We start from the raw sequence: 21833 nt of genomic DNA on the forward strand, positions 1-21833 counted from the left end.
AACCTACATGTGACCGTTTGCCTTAGGTTTAACATGACAGAACCATTAATATCAAAGGAAATTACATATTAAACAAGTTGCTCGAATTATTCTTGCAATATATGTGCAGTCACCAAAATCTAAATAACATTTTGTCCCTTTTTTAAAATTCCTTGATGTTTAGTTTTCTTATTAGGGCACATGCATTCTTTTAACCCGGAACCATTGAATGGCTCGACCGGGTTAGAATGTATGTGGTTCCTATGAACGAATGTGCGGATGTCTCTTAATTCAAATTTCACAATTTCTAATAGTGCAATTTAATGATCTTTCCACGACCGTAAGCACTATTTACGTTCATCGGCGTGACCTCATAAAAAACGGCTTGAATCACATCTTAGAGCTTATTTTCAATTTTCTATGTCACCAGAAGTGCAGTAATTGTCATTTGCTTACCAAAAATTGAAATAATACGGTATTATAATTATGCAAAAGTGTAATAATAAGAGTCGACAAAAAGCCAAATTCACACTCAAAACGGTGTTCAAGCCATCATTTTCACGAATGAAAGTAAGAAATAGTAAGCAATTTCGTGGAAATAATCTTGATGAGGAATATAATGTCTTCGCAGCCATATGCGGTTTTTCTTTTTATGAGTTGGGTTAAATAAAAAATGTATTGGCCAGTTTACTTACCGCTTGGCGCCCGCCATTTATTGCACTATTCTGCATTACGTTTTGCACGAATCGCGCGTTATTTTCACATTCCTGCGTTACTGGATATACACCGTGGAAATATTCTGCTTTTCAAAGTTTACTACTTATTTCGTGCTTTAAAGGCAATTACCTACCGTATTTATTTAGTACAAGCATTTTGAGTGTCTTATTTTGTAAAATTCTCGATTCAGCCTCTTTGTTCACAACCAGGGGAGGAGAGGGTGGGGGGGGGGGGGTGGCATCACCAGAGTGACTATGGAAAGACAGAAAATTTAGTCTTTTTGCAAATTTCGCGTCTTAAATATCTTTTGGTTGAAAAATAAAAAAGGAAACGGTTTTCCTTAGAAGATATTACATGGGATAAATTATGAGTCATAATGGAACAGGCAGACGATTAAAGCATGTAACAAAAAATTATCTAACGAATTAAATCATTAAAACATACGGTGGCACAGAGGTGACAAATGTGTGTTTTATGTATCTCGTGTGCACGAGATACTACATGTACTAAGTCGTGGTCACGAGATAATAAGATACTATGCCGTGGCCGCGAGTTACTATGTCGAGGCCACACGATAATTAAGTGGTGCGCACGAGATACTTTTACTTTAATAATATATTAATGCAACTATTATCGGTATCATTTACATAAATACATGTAAGGTTACATGAATAATACAAAACAAATATTCACAAACAGATATATAGTGCAATGAGTTATAACAACATGTAGATATTTATAAAGGATAGATAAGAAAAACATAAAATTCGTTTATTGTTACAGGCGGAAAGTCTTTTATAAGGATTAATGAGAATAAAAAAAAACCTAAAAGAAAGGAAAGACCGAAAAAAAAACACTCACACAAAAAAAAAAAAAAAAATACACACAAAAACGCCAGTCTAAAAATACTAAGTAACTCGTGGCCACGACAAAGTATCTCGTGCGCACCACTGAATTATCTCGTGGCCACGACTTAGTAACTCGAAGCCAGGACATTGCATCTTGTGCGCACCACACCAATGTCATCTTTGTGTCACCTTAGAAACATGACAGATAAGGTAGAAGTAAGATACCATCGTAATTTCGTAAATGTGCATTGTCAAAAACCATGTGAAGAATATTCTTGATACAATAGGATCATATTTCACAGATCATAACCGTATATTTAAGTTTATTTATTTCGGAACCGTTGTAAATATCTCCGGTACGACTAACAGCGTAAACGCGACTGAGAGTACCAAAGAGGTTGAAGACATTGTCTGAGTTGCTGAATTGAATTGTAACTTATTATACATGTATATGCTTTAGCATTCTTGTAAATAAAATATATAGCAAATTTTATTCAAACAATAAACTGTAAAACTGTAAAACAAGCACCAGCACCACTACACTAATAGGCCAGATGAAATTCTTTCAACAAGCTTTTTCCTGTCACATCTATGTATTTTTAAATTTGAGATTTCCCACCCACGATCATATTTGAATCTTTAGTACATTGTAGTAAACGGGTTTGTGTTTTGATTTCAAAATAAAACACAGCTGTACGTATGTTTATGACTGGTATATATCATCATTTGCTTAAAGGAAAATAACTTCTCAAATAAGTTATTTAATTTTGTTACTGTTAGAATTAGTTGAAATTTTCAGATCATAACAGCCAAACGCCTCGGATAATCTATTTTCTTCGGGATGATTTTTTTACTGTAACCTACAAACCCATACGTTATTTATATACCGTCTGTTGTACTATTGGAATAAAAAGCGTAATGTGGTTCTCCCTTTCATTAAGAAGAAGTGAAATTTAAACATGTAAACAACTGCAGACAAGTTGAGACAAGAGACAACAGTTGTCATTGGCCTAAAATAAATTAATATTTAATTCGAGTTTATGACTTGATACAATAACCAAATGCACGTTTTTCATGCAACATAATTGATCTTTATCTTGGAAATATATATATTATCAAGAGGTCAACTAACGAAGATCGTTATCAAAATAATTATGACATATTTATTACATTATTATATGACATATTACAGAGAATAAACACGATGCCGTGTTCTATGATTTGATTTATTGTTCATAAAAGATATAAAGGAACACTAGCGGATAGCATGACACTGTCGTTTCATACTATTAATTAGGAATAACGTTTTCCAGCAACATCTAAGTTGTGTGGAAATTGTACGATTTTACGGACTTCTGTATCAATACTTTTCTAAAGATACATTTATTCTGTAAAATGAAACACTTCCGGTTGGCATTAAAACAATTACATTTGTGCATATATTTAATGATTCAGAGGCTTAAGGTAAGAATAAAAAAATGATGTATTAATACATTTGTAATCGCTGTAAACCATCAAATTATACAGACGTATTAAGGCCGGTGTATGTATTATATGCTACATTTATTTATCCTTCTCTAACACACACTATACAGCCTGGAAATAACAAGGTGTCCTGCAGCTCCTTATTAGTCGCCGGTAGAAACCGGCGACTATATTTGTAACAGTTTAATATTATACCTATGTTAGGAGAAGGCATTAATTTCTGTAAATAAAAGCATAACAATTACTGAACAATTAAAGACTACAATTCTTTTCAGTAATCTCAAAAATTCAAACATACAATAATGTTGCTCAATGAAATGAAATATTCAAATATTGACATCGTAAAAAGCAACATTACAATTTTTATAAAATGAATAAATGACGTATCCCTATGGACCAGTCATTTAATTTAGGGATGCTTTTACTTTTTTTAAGTGTCAAGCGTTGCTATTTTATGATAAATAAATCATGCATGATATTTGAAATGACACTTTTAAATTATCTGGTTGTTTGTATCTTATGAGACCTATTATATTTTTTTTATCTTATTTATTATAAACAGTTTCTCCCAGAATCACGTGACTACACGTTGTATGTTATTGTTATAAAATCTATTAATAGTAACAGTTTCTCCCAGAATCACGTGACTACACGTTGTATGTTATTGTTATAAAATCTATTAATAGTAACAAATGGCTGATAAGACATCATACAGGTAATTTGTGAATGGTTGGCAGCTGATAAAGTGCAAAGTATGAAAAATCTCGGTATGACAGTAGGGGCCGGAATCGTATTGGATACAAAGAGAAAACTAATAAACCATCTTTGTGTTGATAGTTTATTGCATTGAAAGGCAATTAAACGTTAACTTTATCGTATGTAACGACAGGAATATTGATTTCAGCTAAATAATATATTTTTTCGATAGTGCATAAGAATAATTTTTTATGCAGACACCACTTTTACAGTAGAATTGCATTGTTTTATGCAATAATTAAGCATATATATTTTCATAGTCACTTTGCAAATATTTGATGATCGGTAATAATTTTTCGGTAATTATCGGATGCTGAAGAAAACCATACGTATAACGGTATATGTATAAAGTAGAATTACAAGTAGAATTATAATCATATCACTTGCTGATAACAACACGCCCGTTTAACTCACAACGAGTGAAAAATGTCCATCGGTAAAAATATTGTGAGCAACTTCCGTTCCTCGTTGTGAGCACCCATCTATGACGTGTGACACGATAAACAAGGTAATTTTTTCATAATTTTTGAAGATTACAGACATTTATGTAAAAATATCGGAATGCAGTTAGCTAGCGATGTGTTTTCCGAGTATGCACATGTAAAGATATTGCCTGTTGGTGGACAATTTGATGGAAATACCGTGCGACGCAGTCACTCGGGGTAGCTGGAAAGCTGGAGACAACTTCTCTTTGGACCTAATTTAACATTGAAAACGTCGATTCAGGTGACGTTTTGTGCATTCTAACCTAAAACAGATGCCCACAAGTCTTCAGCGTAAATTATTATCTGAAAGTCTTCATAGAAACGAAGATATACTCTTTTTTGCTTTAATCCTCGTTGTGAGCACCATAACCTCGTTGTGAGCAAGACAAGCGCAGTGCGTGTATGGTTTTAATATGTTATTCAGATGGCAAGAATACAATTTTCAATCTACCAAAAGCAATCAAAACGTTTTTTTATTTATAATTATGTATCAATAGTTAACCTTAATTTAGTTTAGAAGTTTAAATTATCAACTGCATAACACATATTTGATTAGGCAATTTCTTTAATAGTTTTAAATTAATAACGAAGTATGAAAAACATATTTATTAGCCATAATTGTTTCATTGATTGTATAAGTTGATACTTCTAATTGATACATATTATCCATTTTTAAAATTTCTATTGATGAAAGAGTGATAATTTAATCAAACCAAGATCACTGCACAACTTGATTGTTATGAATTAATGCTTTAACAAAGCATATAAAGCTGAAATATTTTCTTTTTATTTATACATTAAGATATTTACCACACAGCATAATGCAGTATGTCGCTCTCATACCCACTTTATAAACCGAAAATTCATCTGAGGGGGATTTTGTCCTAGGTAGCAATTTTATGAAGGGGATTTTGTCCACTTCAAAATTTCACACATGAAGGGGATTATGTCCACCCATGGAGGGGATTATGTCCAGATATACAAAAATACATGAAGGGGATTTTGTCCGAAGGGGATTATGTCCGTACACCGCATTTAACAGGTATTTATGAAGATACATGCACATCTCCGAATTTCAGAACTAACACAACAATCTTTCTAAATCGTGAAAAAAAATAGAAATTATATATTTTTTTCGAGTAATCGAATATCAATTTTGTTAACCGATATTCGGACGTTCGATCGAGTACTCGGTTAACCGGTTACTCGTTGCCATCCCTACTTTTACTACAAGAAAAGAAATACTGAATTATCATTCTTTGAATAAATAAATGAGTGGATAGCGTGGTTACATAATGTAAACTGAAATATGCTGTACATTTTGTAAACATTTGTAACTAGAATTGTATGATGTTATTTTTAACAGCCATAAATGAGCCGCGCCATGACAAAACCAACATAATGGGGTTGCGACCAGCATGGATCCAGATCAGCCTGCGCATTCGCACAGTCTAATCAGGATCCATGTTGTTCGCTTAGAAACCCTATTACAAGTAGAGAAACTGATAGCGAACAGCATGGATCCTGATCAGACTGCGCGGATGCGCAGGCTGGTCTGGATCCATGCTGGTCGCAAACGCATAACGTTGGTTTTGTCATGGCGCGGCTCAAATTATTATTTAAGTGCTATGGAGACAACTTATCCTGTCTGTCAAAACAATAAAGACAGTATGATTCCGTATCTTAATGTTTGTTGTTAAGCTTTTTATGGTATAGATTTATTAGAAGTAAGGGTGTAGCTACTGTGACGACAAATACAAAACATTTCACGCCTTCTTGTGAATACGACACTCCTTCATTCACTGAAAATTCATCCTCGATAACCCAGGCTATTTACCGTATACATGTATCGATAAATATAGTATATACGGAATGTGTACCGTGGGTTCCGACGATGTAAAATGCAAAATATGATAAATATGTTATTTCATTGTGGCCATTGATGCTTATGGTATATCAGTTGGTTGAAACATTTCCCATTTACTGAATAGTATAACGCAAAATAAATATTTATACGAATCGAGAGATGTTCACAGAGAAACATCTGGTCATTTATCGTTATTTTAATCAAAGTATATAAACTAGTCCGCTTCCTGTACTCGTACGAAAGATACAAGTTAAAATATTTAAGCTCCCAATGATACAGTTATTTACTATTTAGATACTGTGCTTATATAAAATACAATTATGCGTAAGTATTTATCCGGATGAGTAAGACTTTATGACCTACTTTCAAAACGAGAGTTGAGCAAAATTCAGTGGTTGTAATGTTGCCCAGAGGCTATTCTGCAATAGGCACAGCTGTTAAATTTTTTGTTAAAATAGAATTCGAAAAGTATAATGTCTAACAGTATTTTATACAGAGGAAAACAAGTCAAGATATGGTTTCTTTATGTTGTATGGTGTTCTTTAAAACTACTCTCCCACACAAAAAGGGTCAATAAACATCAACATAATTGTTTACAGTTATTAGTAAAATTTGCAGTTTTCACTTGATAAATGTGACCTAACGCTAGTTATGTTTCACTTGACATAGATATAAAACAATCACACTCGTGAATATGTTGCGAACAAGACAGTTTCTTGTAGACAGAACGTGCTGTATTCCAGTTTTAAACCGAAGTACTAATATACATATATGTTCTTTATGACATATTGCGCAGCAATCGATTGTATGATAAAATCAATACAAAGAACATAATTGGTCTACCCGTAACCAACAGATCGACTTGCAACCAGTTTAAGGTTGTGTGCATAATTAAGGTCAATATTTACAAAATAAAACGTTGCAACGGTAAAAGTTACAGCATAATAAACATTGCAAAAACTGTACTTATATGTTTTTCCTTCGGACAAGAAAATGTATTAATCATATAGTTACATATAGATGTACGAGCATGCGGTGAAATTTTATCTTTTGTGACATTTTATTTCAAAAACGCCCAAACTACAATGTGTGGAATAGTAGCTTTAATACGAGAACTTGGATAAAAAAGAGAGAGCGAAGTTCATAGTATACAGCACTGGATACAATTCAGCCAAAGACTTTTTAAAATAATCAAATCATGGTGACTTCCGTTTATTGAATGCCAGCCTTTCGTTGTTCATCTTGTTGTTCATATTATACACTACGCGATTTTACCATTTGGAGTACATGTAATTGCAAAGTGACTTCCATTCATTAAATGCCGCCAATAATTGTTGGTTGATCTTGTTTTTCATATTGTACGGTGTGCAATTTTACCATTTAAAGTAATTTTAAAGTGACTTCCGTTCATTGAATACCACCCTTTGTTGATTATCTTGTTTTTCATATTGTACACCACGCGATTTTATAATTTAAAGTTACTGGAACATGACTTCCTTTCATTGAATGCCGCCCTTCCTTGTTGATCTTGTTTTTCATATTGTACGCTATGCGATTTTACCATTTGAAGTAATTGCAAAGTGACTTTCTTTCATTGAATGCCACCCTTCAATGTTGATCTTATTTCTAATATTGTATGCTATGCGAGTTTACCATTGTAAGTATTTGCAAAGTGACTTCCGTTCATTGTATACCGCCCGTCATGGTTCATCCTGTTTTTCATATTGTACGCTATGCGAGTTGTCCGTTTAAAGTACATTCAAAGCGACTACCATTTTAGGTAATTGCACAGTGAATTCCGTTCTTTGAATGTCGCCCTACCCGAAGGATGGGCATATAGTCGCCGCTTTGTCCGTCCATCCGTCCGCTAATCTTGTTCGGAACATAACTTTGAAACAGCAAGAGGTATCAACATGAAAATTTGTAGGTATATAGATGTTATTGGTAGATGTGCAGTGCACAAGAACAAAAACTGTGCCTTGCCTAATTTTAGAGTAATTGCCCTTTGTTCATTTTTACAGTTTGAACTTTGTGAGATATCAACAAAAAACTGTGTTAGCAGATAGATCTTGTTTTTCATAGTGTACGCTTTGCGATTTAACCATTTAAAATAATTGAATTTATTATATACCTGTTAATTTTGAACCAACACAGTTAATGTGATATTGCACCAAAAACACGAAATATGATCTTGCCTTACCTCGGATGTTACAAACCTTAATTCGTTTGTTTGATTTAATTAAACGGCACATTGACACATGACCGAATAAAATGTCATTAAAGCTTCTTTACAGGAATTCATGAACACGATTTTTTTCTTTGACCGAATAAATATGTTACACAGATATTCTTGAACAAGATTTTTATCAAATTTCTTTTGTTCGGTCAACCAAGAAAAAAATGACAGTTTTATATAATATCTCATACCTAACTCTATTCCAAAAAACTTTTTAATTTTTAGTAATTGTCACCCTAGGGGTTCAAAATGTAAGGTTGCTACATAAGTTTTATTCCAATATCTCATTCTTAACTCTAGTTATAGTCCTTAAACCGTTTTTCTATTTTAAGTAACTGGGATATTTACCCTGACCCCAGAGGGTCCAAAGGCTCTTTATTCAAGCTTGTTGTATACAAAGTTTGATAAAAATATCTCATTCCTATCTCTTATTATTGCCTGGAAGCCATATACATATATATTTCTGTCATACAGGCATTTTGAAAGATTTTTTTTCAAACTAAAACAGTATTTTTATATCAATTTATCACTTTATACACTTCAATTAGTTTGATAAAGATCTTTCGCATGCCACACGTATTCATTACCGTTCTTAGACAAATTATACTTATGACATAGTGAAAAATTCATAGAGATTTAATAAAGGTAAATGTCCATAATTATGAATTCAGAATTCCTCTTTCGTATTTTTTAGGAATACTATAACTCCAATATCATAATAACATGATAAGTTTATAACTCTATTGGTACATGTATCATTATTCACCTTAAGTTAGGATTTTACTAATTTTTAAAGACTTAAAATATGGCAAATATATGTATTTTTATTACAAAGAAAGTATTTAAGTCACATATATGAAACTAATGAAATATGGATAGATGACAAACATAGATAATGCATTTTATTTGAAGCTCAACTTTACCGACTATATTTAGAGATGTTTTATATCACCTAACACCAGCGACCGTGACCGAATTTCTGATTACAGTTTTAAAGAAGTATAAAATATGTTTCTGAAACCTTTTTTTCTATTTCATATTTTTCAATTATATGATGGTTCAAAATGTTAGCACCAAAATAACGGAACATATCATCCTTAAAATAATGTTGTTCTTTTTATATTACTTTTTATTTCTAAAGGTGTATTTACTCAATGTAAATTCATGTTTTTGTTATTAAAGACCTTGGAAATATTTTAATACATTTACTTAAAATAGAGAGTTAAAACTTCCAGTACGCATATTCATTGTTTCGGAAAGAAAAGTGGATTTTTTGTTTATCAGAAGTTAATTTGTTACAGCTAAACAAGGAAATAAAAAAAATATTTATGCCTTGCACTAAAGTCCTGTCCCTTCAAGGCCTGGCTGCTGACATACTTCTTGTGGGGGTACTAACCAGTATGAAAGCATTGTCTTTTTGCTTGCAATACTATGAGAGCTGCTTGTTGACATGTTTACTTACATATTATTTGGTGCAAAAATATTGAACATTTAAGTTTCTTGATACAAAGACAAACTACGTCCAATAGTTTATTAGTGAGGCATGCTATTTGACACACAAACATATAATACGAAGACAAATTAAAGTTTCACAGATCCAGAAATATTATTTGACCTTTTGCTGCTTTTTACCATACAATTCACTCTAAATAAATGTACAACTATCTTTCATAAACTGGTATTTTGGTAAAATTAAACCACTACAAGCATCAGATGTATAGCATAATACACTTTAATTAAAGTTTACAGTGAAATATGAAAAGATATGACAGCCAACATTCCAAAGGCTCGGATACTTTGTTATTCTATAAACATTGTCAGCATATATATTTTTAATTCAAATTAATTTTTCATAATACATTAAAACCGATATTTGATAATAGTATCATTTTCTTTGATTCATATGGTTGAATTTTCTTTTATTTTTTACTAACGGAAACAGAACAATTAGTAAGACAATACATGGTAATTGGTAAAGGCTTTTCTAATAATACACCATGTTCTTCTACATTTACAGCTAAGTGAGAATGATCATTAGTATGTGTGACTGCAAGATTGGGCAGGGACACCTGGACCAATGTTTTACCGCCATCCAGCCAAGCCGTACAGTTTGGTACCATTACAGCTATTTCTTGAAGAGGCCTATCGAGTCTGTTGTGAAAACTATGGAGCCATTCCAAGCCTTGGTGCTATAGTATCAATGCTTCACTTTGACGGAATACATAAGGAGATCGGCCATTTCAAAGTAACAGTTATCATGTCTGGAAAGACATTGACAGCATTTTGTGTTGCTTTGATAACGGGAATGTCAAAGAACCAGATAGGTTCAAGGTAAAGAACTCAATAACATGGAATGATTTTAAATTTCAATTAAAAAGATAAATTATGATGACTGCATTGAGTTGAAAAAAACATTGTATGATGGTGTTGAAAGTGAGGAATTTAGTAACACAAAATTAGGTAAAACAGAGGTAAACAAGGCAAGGTTATGTAAGGCACAATGGCAAATAAAGGAGGGGACGGAATGCCAACATGTAAATGTTAATACTAACAAATGTTTAAGACCATTATAGAAAATACAAAACAAAAAAAGGCATAATTCGAAATAAAAGGATCAAAATGAGATGATAGAGAAAGGGGTAGGGTAACGAAAATGGAAAACTCAAGGAATAGGAAGTCATTGAAAACATTACTTTAGATGTATTTAAAAGCAGCTAACACATTTATCAAGGATCATGCACTAGTTTCCTAACTGTAGACAGGTGGTCAATTAACAATTAGGAGCTCGAAAATAAACATGTTTAAAAATTGAAATAGCTTGTCAACTAAAAGGCTTTAAATGAAAATTTCAGCACATAAAAGCATACAAATCAGACAAAATGTATCTTTTATATACATAATCTTTTGATACAAGCCAGATTTGTGACTGAATTCTGTCTTTAAAGTTTGGTTACACATAATTGGTTTTGATAGAAAAATAGATTTCAAGAAAAAATGGTATAATAGGAGTAACACTCAAAACAGTATTTTCAGAAGAATACAGCTTAAACTTTCTGATCAGGTATTTGGTAAAGAGCACTCATACATGCCTTTGTGAAAAAGGTGCTAAAACTTACTTAAACGAAACAATTGGTGTTGGAATAAACCTCAAGGAAATCTTTATGTCCATAGAAACACCCAGGCATTCCTCAGTGACTGTTTTGCCATCTCAACGTTTCCATCTGTTTTAGATGACCCGACAAAAGAACAGGAAGTCACTCAGGTATGCATCGACCTTGGCAATGCAGCATTCCGGGGCAAGGATAAAGATGCAAAGACACCACTTACAGTCTGTCTAGTGACTGCAAACTTCAGCCTCTCGGAAATTGAAAATTAAGCAACTACTCATAAACTTTCATCACTCGCATATTCAGATGAAATCTGAAATCCGACTATCTTTTAAAATAAGGACACTATAGTTATGTGAAGTCATACTATTAATTTCTGCATTATGCATTAGATCATAACAATAATTTTTATAATTAAACTAAAACATATTTTAAGCAAATTTTTGTAGTTCCAATTAGCACCCCATTCACTTTGGAAAAAAACACTATCTGTGGAAATAAAATGGAAACAATATAGTCATTTTATCAAAAATATGATAAACAGGATCAACAAGGAAAGGCGGCGTTCAATGAACGCAACCCCTACATGACCCAGCAACAAGCTCTATAATTACTTTTTTTCAATTAATGATCTTAGATATTCACATAACAACAGCGTTTATATATATATATAGTAAATAGTGACTGGACCAGTTTGTCTCTATACTGATGAATTTAAAATTGCGGTATTTCTATTATCAGCTTGGTTATTGTTCTCACTTATAGGTATTTTTCAAGAGTGTGCTTAAAACTATTTGAAAAATAAACAAGATAACCCATGTTGGTAAGGGTCCAGCCTCGAAGAAGAAGACAACAGCAGCCTCTGCAGCTCTTCAAATACCCCTCAACTTTGCCCATGGAATTAGACGAGAAGATGTCCATGACATTGTGGAATTGCTCAATACAGGCAGAATTTTGGAAGGTCTTTCTGGCAATGAATGTTGGTACAAGAACAAAATGTACAAATAAAAGATATAGCATATATTTTGATGCATTGTATTATCTATAGTTTGCCAAAACCAAGTGAACATGTTTAAGAAGCTTGAAACTATTATGACTGAACCAGGTTGTCTCAAAACTGATAAATTTTAAATTTCAGAATTTCAATTATCAGCTTGGTTATTTTTTTACCTATAGGTATTATTTCAAAGTATGCTTGATACCATTTGAAAAGAAATAAACAAGATAACACATGTTGATGTTGGTGAGGGAGAAGGCGACAGCAGCCTCTACAGCTCTTCTGACACTCCTCAATTTTGCCAATGGAATAAGACAAGAAGATGTCTATGACATTGCTCAACACAGGCAGCATCACAGATCTAAGAATTTTGGAAGGTAAGGGTAACATAGCACCAGCAAATTTTGTCAGGAATTTGGAAACTATAACTTCCTGATAACAAATATATGGCGTTCATTGAACGCCGCCTTCCTTGTTGATCTTGTTTATCATATTTTTTGAAGTAAAAGTACAAGAAAATAAACAATATTTATAAAAATCTCGAAACATAGTGTTCCCTCGGAAGCATTAATCACAACACAATTACATGAAAATTGCAGACTCGGTTTGATTGAGTCTGTACATGAGGGATAATGAATAAGTGCAACATCCATCCCTCACGCCCCTAGCACCGGCTTGAGCGGTACTCAATTTTTAACACATAATAGTGCGGGCATCAATGATCCCGAAGGACCAGAAAAATATAACAACACTTAAAAAATAGATAAATACAGAATCCCTAAAGAAAGCCCAACACGACAAAATTGAAAATGTTGCATGCTCGGTTTGATTGAGCCTGTTCATGGACGGTACTGGAAAGTGCAAGTTACCGTCCACGCCCCCTAGCACTGGCTTAAGCAGAATTCAACATTTAAACATATAATAGTGAAATTTTGAATTTCGAAACATCCGCAGATGTGGTCATACGGCGGTTATCATGGAACCTTCAATGTGACACTTCCGTGCCATTCCATGAAAAGCGGCGTATGGTCCCCAAGCAATAAAAAGCGTGTGCCCTAAACGAGAAAACAATGGGCGGAACTTGTTTGTTTGTTTCATTTTACGCCTTTTTCAACAGTATTTCAGTCATATAGGCGGGTAGTTTCCTAACCATCGTTCCTGGAGAGTTACACCAGTACTAGACTACCTTCCTCCGCGCTAAACTACCAAAGCATCTCCCGGGGATCGAACCCACGCCAGAGAGGTAACTGGATTAGAAGTCATCGACTCTAACCCCTCGACCACGGAGGCGGTATGGGCGGAACTAATTAAAATGGAATTTTGAAAGGGGATCAGAGGTTATGAATCCTGCATATCACAGATAAGACGTCAAAAGACAAATTTAAAAAGCAGGCAACATATCCTAAGGGTGATTCAACATTATTCAAGTAGGAATATTGGAACCACCCAACTAGAAAATGCTGAAAAGTTGAAACTAAAAGTACCACAAGCACAACAATAATGTCGTGCTGAACGATCTTCAAGGATCGAAAATATAACATCATTGATTAAATGTACGGGGAGACTTTTTACAGCCGCCACACGGCACAAATAACACGGATGTGACCATAAAATAGATAAATACAAAATCCCTAAAGAAAGCCCAACACGACACAATTGAAAATGTTGCAGGCTCAAACCTTAATAAATCAAACCTTTTTTTCAAACACAGGGAGAAAGATGTCTATTTCCTTGACATACACTGAACACTGATGAAGGACTTAAGCTATATGAAGATATAACTTAATTTAATATTGCTATAAAGTTCAACTGTCGGTAAGAAACATCGAGTAAATCGGGGTATTAATTATCATTAGTTAAATCATTCTATATAAACTTCTAGATTACATAAGAATAGAATCACAAAGGGGACATGTTGGATTTTTTTTTTACTTTATATTGTCGCCAATAGTTTCGTTAGTTTTAGTTATAGTGTACATGATGTTTTGTTTGTTTAACTTTAGTAATTTTATTATCTTGAGGCAACAAGTTAAAACACCTTAATGTTTGAAGATTCTGCTTATTTTACAGATTTTCAAAGAAAAAATGTTTTAAAAAGTAAAATATTGTCAAACAAACAAAAAAAGTAGAAAACACATTGTAAACGACATTTAAAATCGTCTAAAATTATGAAAATAGGTCTTAATATGAAAGAAAACAACTTATTTCAATTATTTCCTGAATAATGTTTTTCGTAAAATTTATTGATTTGAAATCTTTTGGCTCATCTGCAGAAGTGCAGCTTTGAACAGATTCCTTATTGGCTACAATTTTATTCTTTTATATACTTATTTACTTTAATTCATGTATCTCATGTCAATAGACACTGATCAAAAATATGTTTTATACTACTTTTATTTATCAAATTGCATTTTATAATTTCAATTTGTTCTTCTACATTTTACTACAAATAATATTTGATTTTTAAATGAATTGTGATTCAATAATTGAAATACAATTCACTCTTGGATAGCACTGACAATCAAATGCCACCTGACAATAATTGCAGTTGTCAAACGTAAAGATAGTGGGAGGTCCACCATTTACAGAGTTACCAATGAAGGTAAAAACACAGAGGGATTGGATCTTGTCAAGGATTATGAGGACGGATCATTGAAATTTGTGAAGAATGTGGAAGAAAAGCAATGTCTTTGAAGAGTAAACATAATCACTATTCTTGCAAAATTTTCATTATTTGCTTTACAATTTTAACATCTATGGAACACTGCAAATATAAACAATAAACCTTTTGCCAAATGACGGGATCTTTGTTCCCTATCCGTGCCACCTTAAATGAATCTGCAATATTCATCATAAGAATATTTTGAACTATTGGCTGAAATTACGATCAGTTTTGTTCAGATTGAAAAATTGTTAAGTCCAATTAAGATATGCAGCATGGTTAGAGCATGTGTCAGGATTAGTTATGTGTCGAGTTTAGATCTCCAAAAAGTTTATAATTACATATTATAAATGATGTGAAATGAATAACAGATTATTAAACAAGAGGACCATGATGGCCCTGTTATCACCCACCTGTATATAGGCCTCTGGGCCAAGGCCAATTTTGACCCCATGACGTTAAATATTAAAAAGGTAAATGAAACATCTCTAAAGAATAAGACTTAATGAAATTGGACTTAAGTCGTGAAGACTGTGTCCCAAAGTATATACCGCCTGGTTATGTGGAAACCTGAATTAGAACTTTCAAAAAATTACTAAAATTTACCATTAAATGTTTCAGGCAAATTAAATTCATGGAAGCCGTTCACAAATTATTACGTAAATAAACCAAGAAGAATATATGTGGGAACATCCTACCGAAAGTGTACCTTCGATTTTAGACAATGAAAAAGAAGTGGATATACAAATCTTTTTTAGAGCCAGTATCATCTCCATCTTGTCAGATACACCACAGCCATAACAAATATTGGGTACTAATAAATTACTGATTGGATAATATAGGCTATCACAGAAATGATGAAAGAATTGTGACAGATTGTATAAAAACAATTATCACAAATATATTGGAGAAACAAAAATATATGGGAGAAACAATTATTAATGTCAAGAAACAAAAGACTGATAAAACTGATTATGCTCTTTTTTGATTTTGCTACTATGTACTGTTTAAAAAAATAATTCTTGTTTTGATGTTATGTTTGATGCAAAGAAAATGTGAAATTCATTTCTTCAACTGCTTTGAAAATGAAAAATGTTACAATTTCCAATTACGTCAAGGAGGAAAAAATGTCAAAGTTTCTAATACATAATTATTTCATAATTAACATGCTCGAATGTGTAAGTGGTTGATTTAGTGCAACAACTGCAATGCGTTCAGTTACGATAAACGTTCGCCAACGGTCGGTAACGTTCGGTAACAGTCGTTATTGAACGGTATGTTGGCGGAAAACGTTTTGGACCAATAGCTAACGGTTTCAGAAGGTAGTTAGCGAACGAAACAAAGATGGCGGACGAGTAAGTTGCACGTTAATTTTTTATTGCAAAAAATGTAATCTTGCTTTCCCAAGGCCACTTTTATGAGAAAATTAACTTGTAAAATACGTAATATATTCGCCTTCATACATTGTATGTATACTTTTGGTAAAATACTTAAATACATTGCGTAAAAATTGGCCAAAACTCAAACTTGAGAAAAACAACAACAACTTCGAAAAAAATCAAAAGAAAAATAAAGTTTATGAGACTATTGGGCAAAAAAAATATTGTTGAAGTTGCATTTTCTCATGAAATCGTGCATATTTTAAAGGTAAATGTTGCATAAGATCCATTGATACGTGGAAAAAAAAGAGAATCGCATTGTCTATTCTATAAGGGGAATGGGGGATTCTCTCATATTTTTGAGAATTCCCTCCTATTTTTACAGATGCAGGGGGGAATTTTAGATAGAAACATGAAATGTTATATCTATACCGACAATAAATAACTTTGATTTGAACAGATGTCCTAGATTTGACTGTGCCTTTGATACTCAACACAAAGTGTTTATTGTTTTGTTTCTCTCCTTATAAAATGTATATTTTGATTCATTTATATATAAACTTTTGTTGTCAAAAAGATGTGTTTAAATTGTATATTGAGACAAAGGTAAGATCACAAGCTTTTCTTTAGTGTAATAGTAAAAAGAAGGAAAAAATATCATTTAAAAATTGCAAAAATTCATAGCCAAGATCACAGGCTTTTCGATGGTGAATATTGATGAAAATCAGATGATAAATTGCAATAAACAAGCGCGAAAAATACCTCAGCAAATGTTACTTGTTTCAACAATTGAGAAACAATGACGCAATGTATTGATTTTCTGCGATAATATCATATGGGAAACAACTTGTGTTAATTCATTTGATATACCTTGGTTATTATGCAGTTCATAAAGAAACTTTTATGGGTGGAAGTTCATCCAACTTTAAACTATGCACGATATATACATGCATTTCTTTTGGTATTCCCATGACTATGATTTTACATTTTTATCCCATTATCTATTCTCTCTTACTCTAAAATTTTTTGGACAATTTAAACTGAATTTAAAATGATTATTTATTTTTGCTTATGTTTCCAGAACATTTCTAGTGAAGCTGACGATCGACAATGAAGAAGTTACTGTGAGTGTAACTGCTGACATTGTTGAGGCACTCAATTCTAATGGTGAGTTTTTTTTAGAAAAAGCCATTTGTTTTATAACCTTTATTCAGGAAAAGGTGATTGTGTGATCACTTTTCATTGTATGGAAAAAGTTCTAATTCATTTAACACATTTACAGTAAATTACATTTAAATGTTAGAGTTATAAGTCCATGATATCTTTAGATTCCTGGTTATAGTTCTTCTGTAAAGATTTTAGGGGAATGTTTCTGTCTCTTTAACAAAATATGTGTGAATAAGTATTAAAGTGACAGAGTATGTATAAACAACCAGTTCCAACACATTTGTTACAATAATAGGTATATACATGTTTGACGCTAATGTGACTCACTGTCAAAGTCTGACACACAATAGTCTACTATTGTTTAGGTAATAGTGGTTGTTGAAAAGAAAACCAGTGGTTTTACAAAGCAAGAAATGGCAGAATGGAACATGCCTTAACTTGGCAATTTATCAGTGTGAAGTCTAGAATTTGAAAAACAGGGGGGGGGGGGGGGTTACCAAAATGTGAGAATTTATTACTTTTGTGGATCTTTTTCCTACTTTCTCTATGTAAAATTTTCCCCCTGCCTCTGAAAATATACAGAGTAATTCTCAAAAATAGGAGTGAAATCCCCCCTCCTACAATAGACACTGAATTTATTAATTTTATTGATTCATGTTGTCATAAATTTGTAAATTTTATAAACATTCAAGATTTGTATTATATGACTTTGAAAATTGTTTTGTTTTTTAGATACTATGGTAAGACACCATGCTTATGAGCTTGTTGCAAAGGCTGTTGGGAAGGAAGCAGGTAAGCTTTTAATTGTAACTTAATTATGTGATTTTTTTAACATTGCACCCATACAATAGAAAATTGTCAAGTTAATAACAAACCGCTCAGCCAAAGACGCCCTGCTGGTAAAATCTTACTGATACTGTCTTTGAAGAATGCAAGGAAATCTTCCACAATGCAACTATCAATGTCTTAATCTAGCATATTCATCTGCTGGTAATTCAAAGTAACTTACATTACTTTAAAAACTACTTATTTTATACAAAAAAAACTTTCATCACATTACACTTTTATGTATGTTTTCTGTTATGTAGAAAAAACAAGCAATGAAAGTCACGATGACATGCCACCAACTGAGCTGCTGAATGCTGACACCAGAGACCATAAATGAAGTTGAAGATGATCAGCCATATCAGAATGTCAATCCAGTAGGAAGTAGTCAAGTTTTGATTCAATACTATCATATATGTCTGAATTTTAATATTCAACAATCTATACAATATTGGTGCACAATTTAGTGCATTCATAACACCATGATACAGTTTATGACATATCTAATGGTTTCCTTTGTACAAGCTTTTCAATTCAGTATATCAATATAAAGTACATGTATTGATATTCATATTTCGAGAAAAGTTTAAAGCTGTCATTGAAAGAAATTTTTATATCAATATATTGAAAGATAGATAACAACAATATATATTGATATATCAAACTATGTAGTTAGTACAGTGTAAAACACTTAAATTTGTTTTTAGACTATGTTCATGGTGTTATGTATACTAAAACTATACTAGTTTGAGATGTCACAAATACAGTTAACATAAAGAGAGTCTGTTTTCTGTTATTGTTTTTCTTGCTTACAATGAAAATTGAACTAAGCTAGCCATGAAATATGAAAAGAAGTGACTTCTCGATGTAAACAGAATGGAAAGATAAGTCATAAGACAAGAAGAAATAGATTTTAGAGTGTATTGATATTAATACTGATGATACATTGATATGACAGCACTATGATAAATCTAAACACAATTTCCATCTGTACATGTAAGATTCTAGAAATGTCCACATACTACCAAGATAATGTGTCCTTTCTAATTCCTATCCTCTATGATCTTTATAAAAAAAGTTAAACATTGAATGGTATTGCTATAAGCATGTTCATCATTTAAGTAATTTGCACTTGTTATATGATTACTTTTCTTAAACTTAATTTGATATGTTTAACCTAATTTTTCAAATTATCATAATCACAAAGATCCTGTTGGCATTCCAACTTTATAAAATTCATTAAATAAAAGACTTCATTGGTATAACTCTATTTTTTTGTATATAGGTACTGTTGTGTGGAGTCATGAGGCTGTCCTGCTCCTAATTAGTTTGTATGCTGAGCATAAAAGTATGTTCAGCAATAGTATTTACAAACAAAAGGACGTTTGGGTAAAGATTGCAGCTGGTATGGCCGAAAAAAGGACATCATTTTCAGCCTCACCACTGTGACAGCAAGTGGCGTGCCTTGAAACACAGGTATGTTGTTATTTGTACTATACTTCAGCTGTTCAATAAATTTGTGTTATCGAATTTTCCAGAAATGACAGACTTCTTATCCCTCAGGCTGTCTGGAGATCTCTATTGAAAGAGAGAGAGAGATGGCTACTTAAATCAATGTCTTTGCTTTTTTCCTTGCCCTTGGATTAAATGAACTATTATTAAAAATGAAAATCTGTAAACTTTAAAAAAACTGACTGATTTGTTCTCTGATATTTGGCATATTATTTATGGGAAACTTTGAATGCATTATATGTGCCATACGGAATTGTTATGTACTTTATAAAATTGTTTTCCAAAGTATCTGCAATGAGCATCACTTTTCAATTATCTTTTGTACAGACACAAGGTTATAACTGATGACAACGGGAAAAGTGGGCGTGGACGACGAACTTGGCAATACTTTGATGCCATGAATGAGGTTTTAGCAGGTGACCCTGCAGTGAGGCCTTTAAGAGTGATTGGGTCGGCAGAAAATGTCAGAGGTGAGCTTTCTATAGACCACTTCTATTTACAACTCTTATCTTAGGGTAAATACTCTAGTCTTTGGTCTGCTACCTATGACTTTATAAGTAACAGCAACATTAAGGCACCTAGAGTGGTATGGACATTGGTTAGTCATATTTGCTCTTAGTGGTTCCATTCACACATCTTGCATTTTCCATGATATTGCCAGATTTGTAATATAAATACTTTCTTTGATTTCATAAGGTAAAGTAAATATCAGCAAATGTTTATATGGATTGTCTCTCATCCCCCATTCATTAAAAGAAGATGAATAGATCCCTGAACTGTCTAATAGTAAAAAATGAATACTTATTATCATATTAGTTGATATAATAAGAATTTCACCACAATATATTTGATAACAAAAGAGCACATGTTTGTGGTTAAATTTATTAATATTAAAATAAAAGGCTGGAGTAAGGTTCCATCAATTGAATAACATTTCTTAGGAATTGATTATTTCAAGGAGCAATGGATTTTTGTTATGAATCAGAAAGTAATAAAAAGTGCTGGAAATTGAAAATAAAAGACAGTTTAATAAAAAAAATTGGGATATAATTAATTCATGTAAAGCATTTGTGATACTCATTCATATGTTGAGGTAAAACTGTAATTATTTGACTATATGTATTTATCTTTTAACAGAAACAACAGAGAAAGTTGAAGTTACCAAAAGTAAGCCACCACTGCCACCAAATTCATTGCGGGTAAGAACACCATCACCGTCATTAAGACCAGTATCACCTCCAACCCCAGCAAGGTCACTGACAGCATCACCCTCACCATCAGAGAGTGGAGTGATAAAGACACCGATAAGGAAGAGGAAGAGGAGCGGCGAACCACCAGAGTGGTTTCGTTCATATGCTGAACAGGCAAATCGACGTATGGAGGCTCTAGAGGAGAGCAATCGGCAGATGATTGCTATTGCTCGTGAAAGAAACTCTATCTTAAAAGCACTGGCAGAAAGTCTTTCAAAACAGTGATCAAGATGTTCACCTAGAACTGTAAAAGATAGTTTTTTGTACTAGATGTTCACCTAGAACTGTGAAGGATAGTTTTTTTTGTACAAGACATTCACTTATAACTATAAAGGATAGTTTTTTCGTACAAGATGTTCACTTAGAACTGTAAATTGCATTAGTTATTTTTTATTCGTTGTGTGTGCTTAACAAAGCTGCCCTGTAAGTTTATTGTATAACTTAGACCTCTTTCATCAACATTTTTTTCAGGAAATACCTGTAAATATACATGACTGTTAATTTTTCACTGTTATTATAATGAATAAATTTTAATTCTCAGAGTTACTCTCACTTATGTTT

The 21833-nt window shown here is 32.6% G+C and overlaps 1 protein-coding gene across 2 annotated transcripts; it reads left to right on the forward strand.

Annotated features, from left to right (window-relative positions):
* The first annotated feature begins 16336 nt into the window (after window positions 1–16336).
* On the forward strand, window positions 16337–21828 carry LOC132751821 (uncharacterized). Of its 2 annotated transcripts, XM_060742042.1 has the most exons (6): window positions 16337–16494; window positions 17600–17685; window positions 18418–18477; window positions 18774–18901; window positions 19794–19986; window positions 20350–20492. In XM_060742042.1, the coding sequence occupies exons 1-4, from the start codon at window positions 16484–16486 to the stop codon at window positions 18848–18850; spliced, it is 234 nt and encodes a 77-aa protein (XP_060598025.1). In that variant the 5' UTR covers window positions 16337–16483; the 3' UTR covers window positions 18851–18901; window positions 19794–19986; window positions 20350–20492. The 2 variants fall into 2 exon arrangements, with proteins under 2 accessions (XP_060598025.1, XP_060598024.1); XM_060742041.1 differs by lacking the exons at window positions 16337–16494; window positions 17600–17685; window positions 18418–18477; window positions 18774–18901 and adding an exon at window positions 21160–21828 and having other exon boundaries at window positions 19797–19986.
* The last annotated feature ends 5 nt before the right edge of the window (window positions 21829–21833 follow it).

Source organism: Ruditapes philippinarum, unplaced genomic scaffold (genome assembly GCF_026571515.1).
Source record: "Ruditapes philippinarum isolate M1 unplaced genomic scaffold, ASM2657151v2 ctg9850_1_1_1_1, whole genome shotgun sequence".
NCBI classification, from domain to species: Eukaryota; Metazoa; Mollusca; class Bivalvia; order Venerida; family Veneridae; genus Ruditapes; species Ruditapes philippinarum.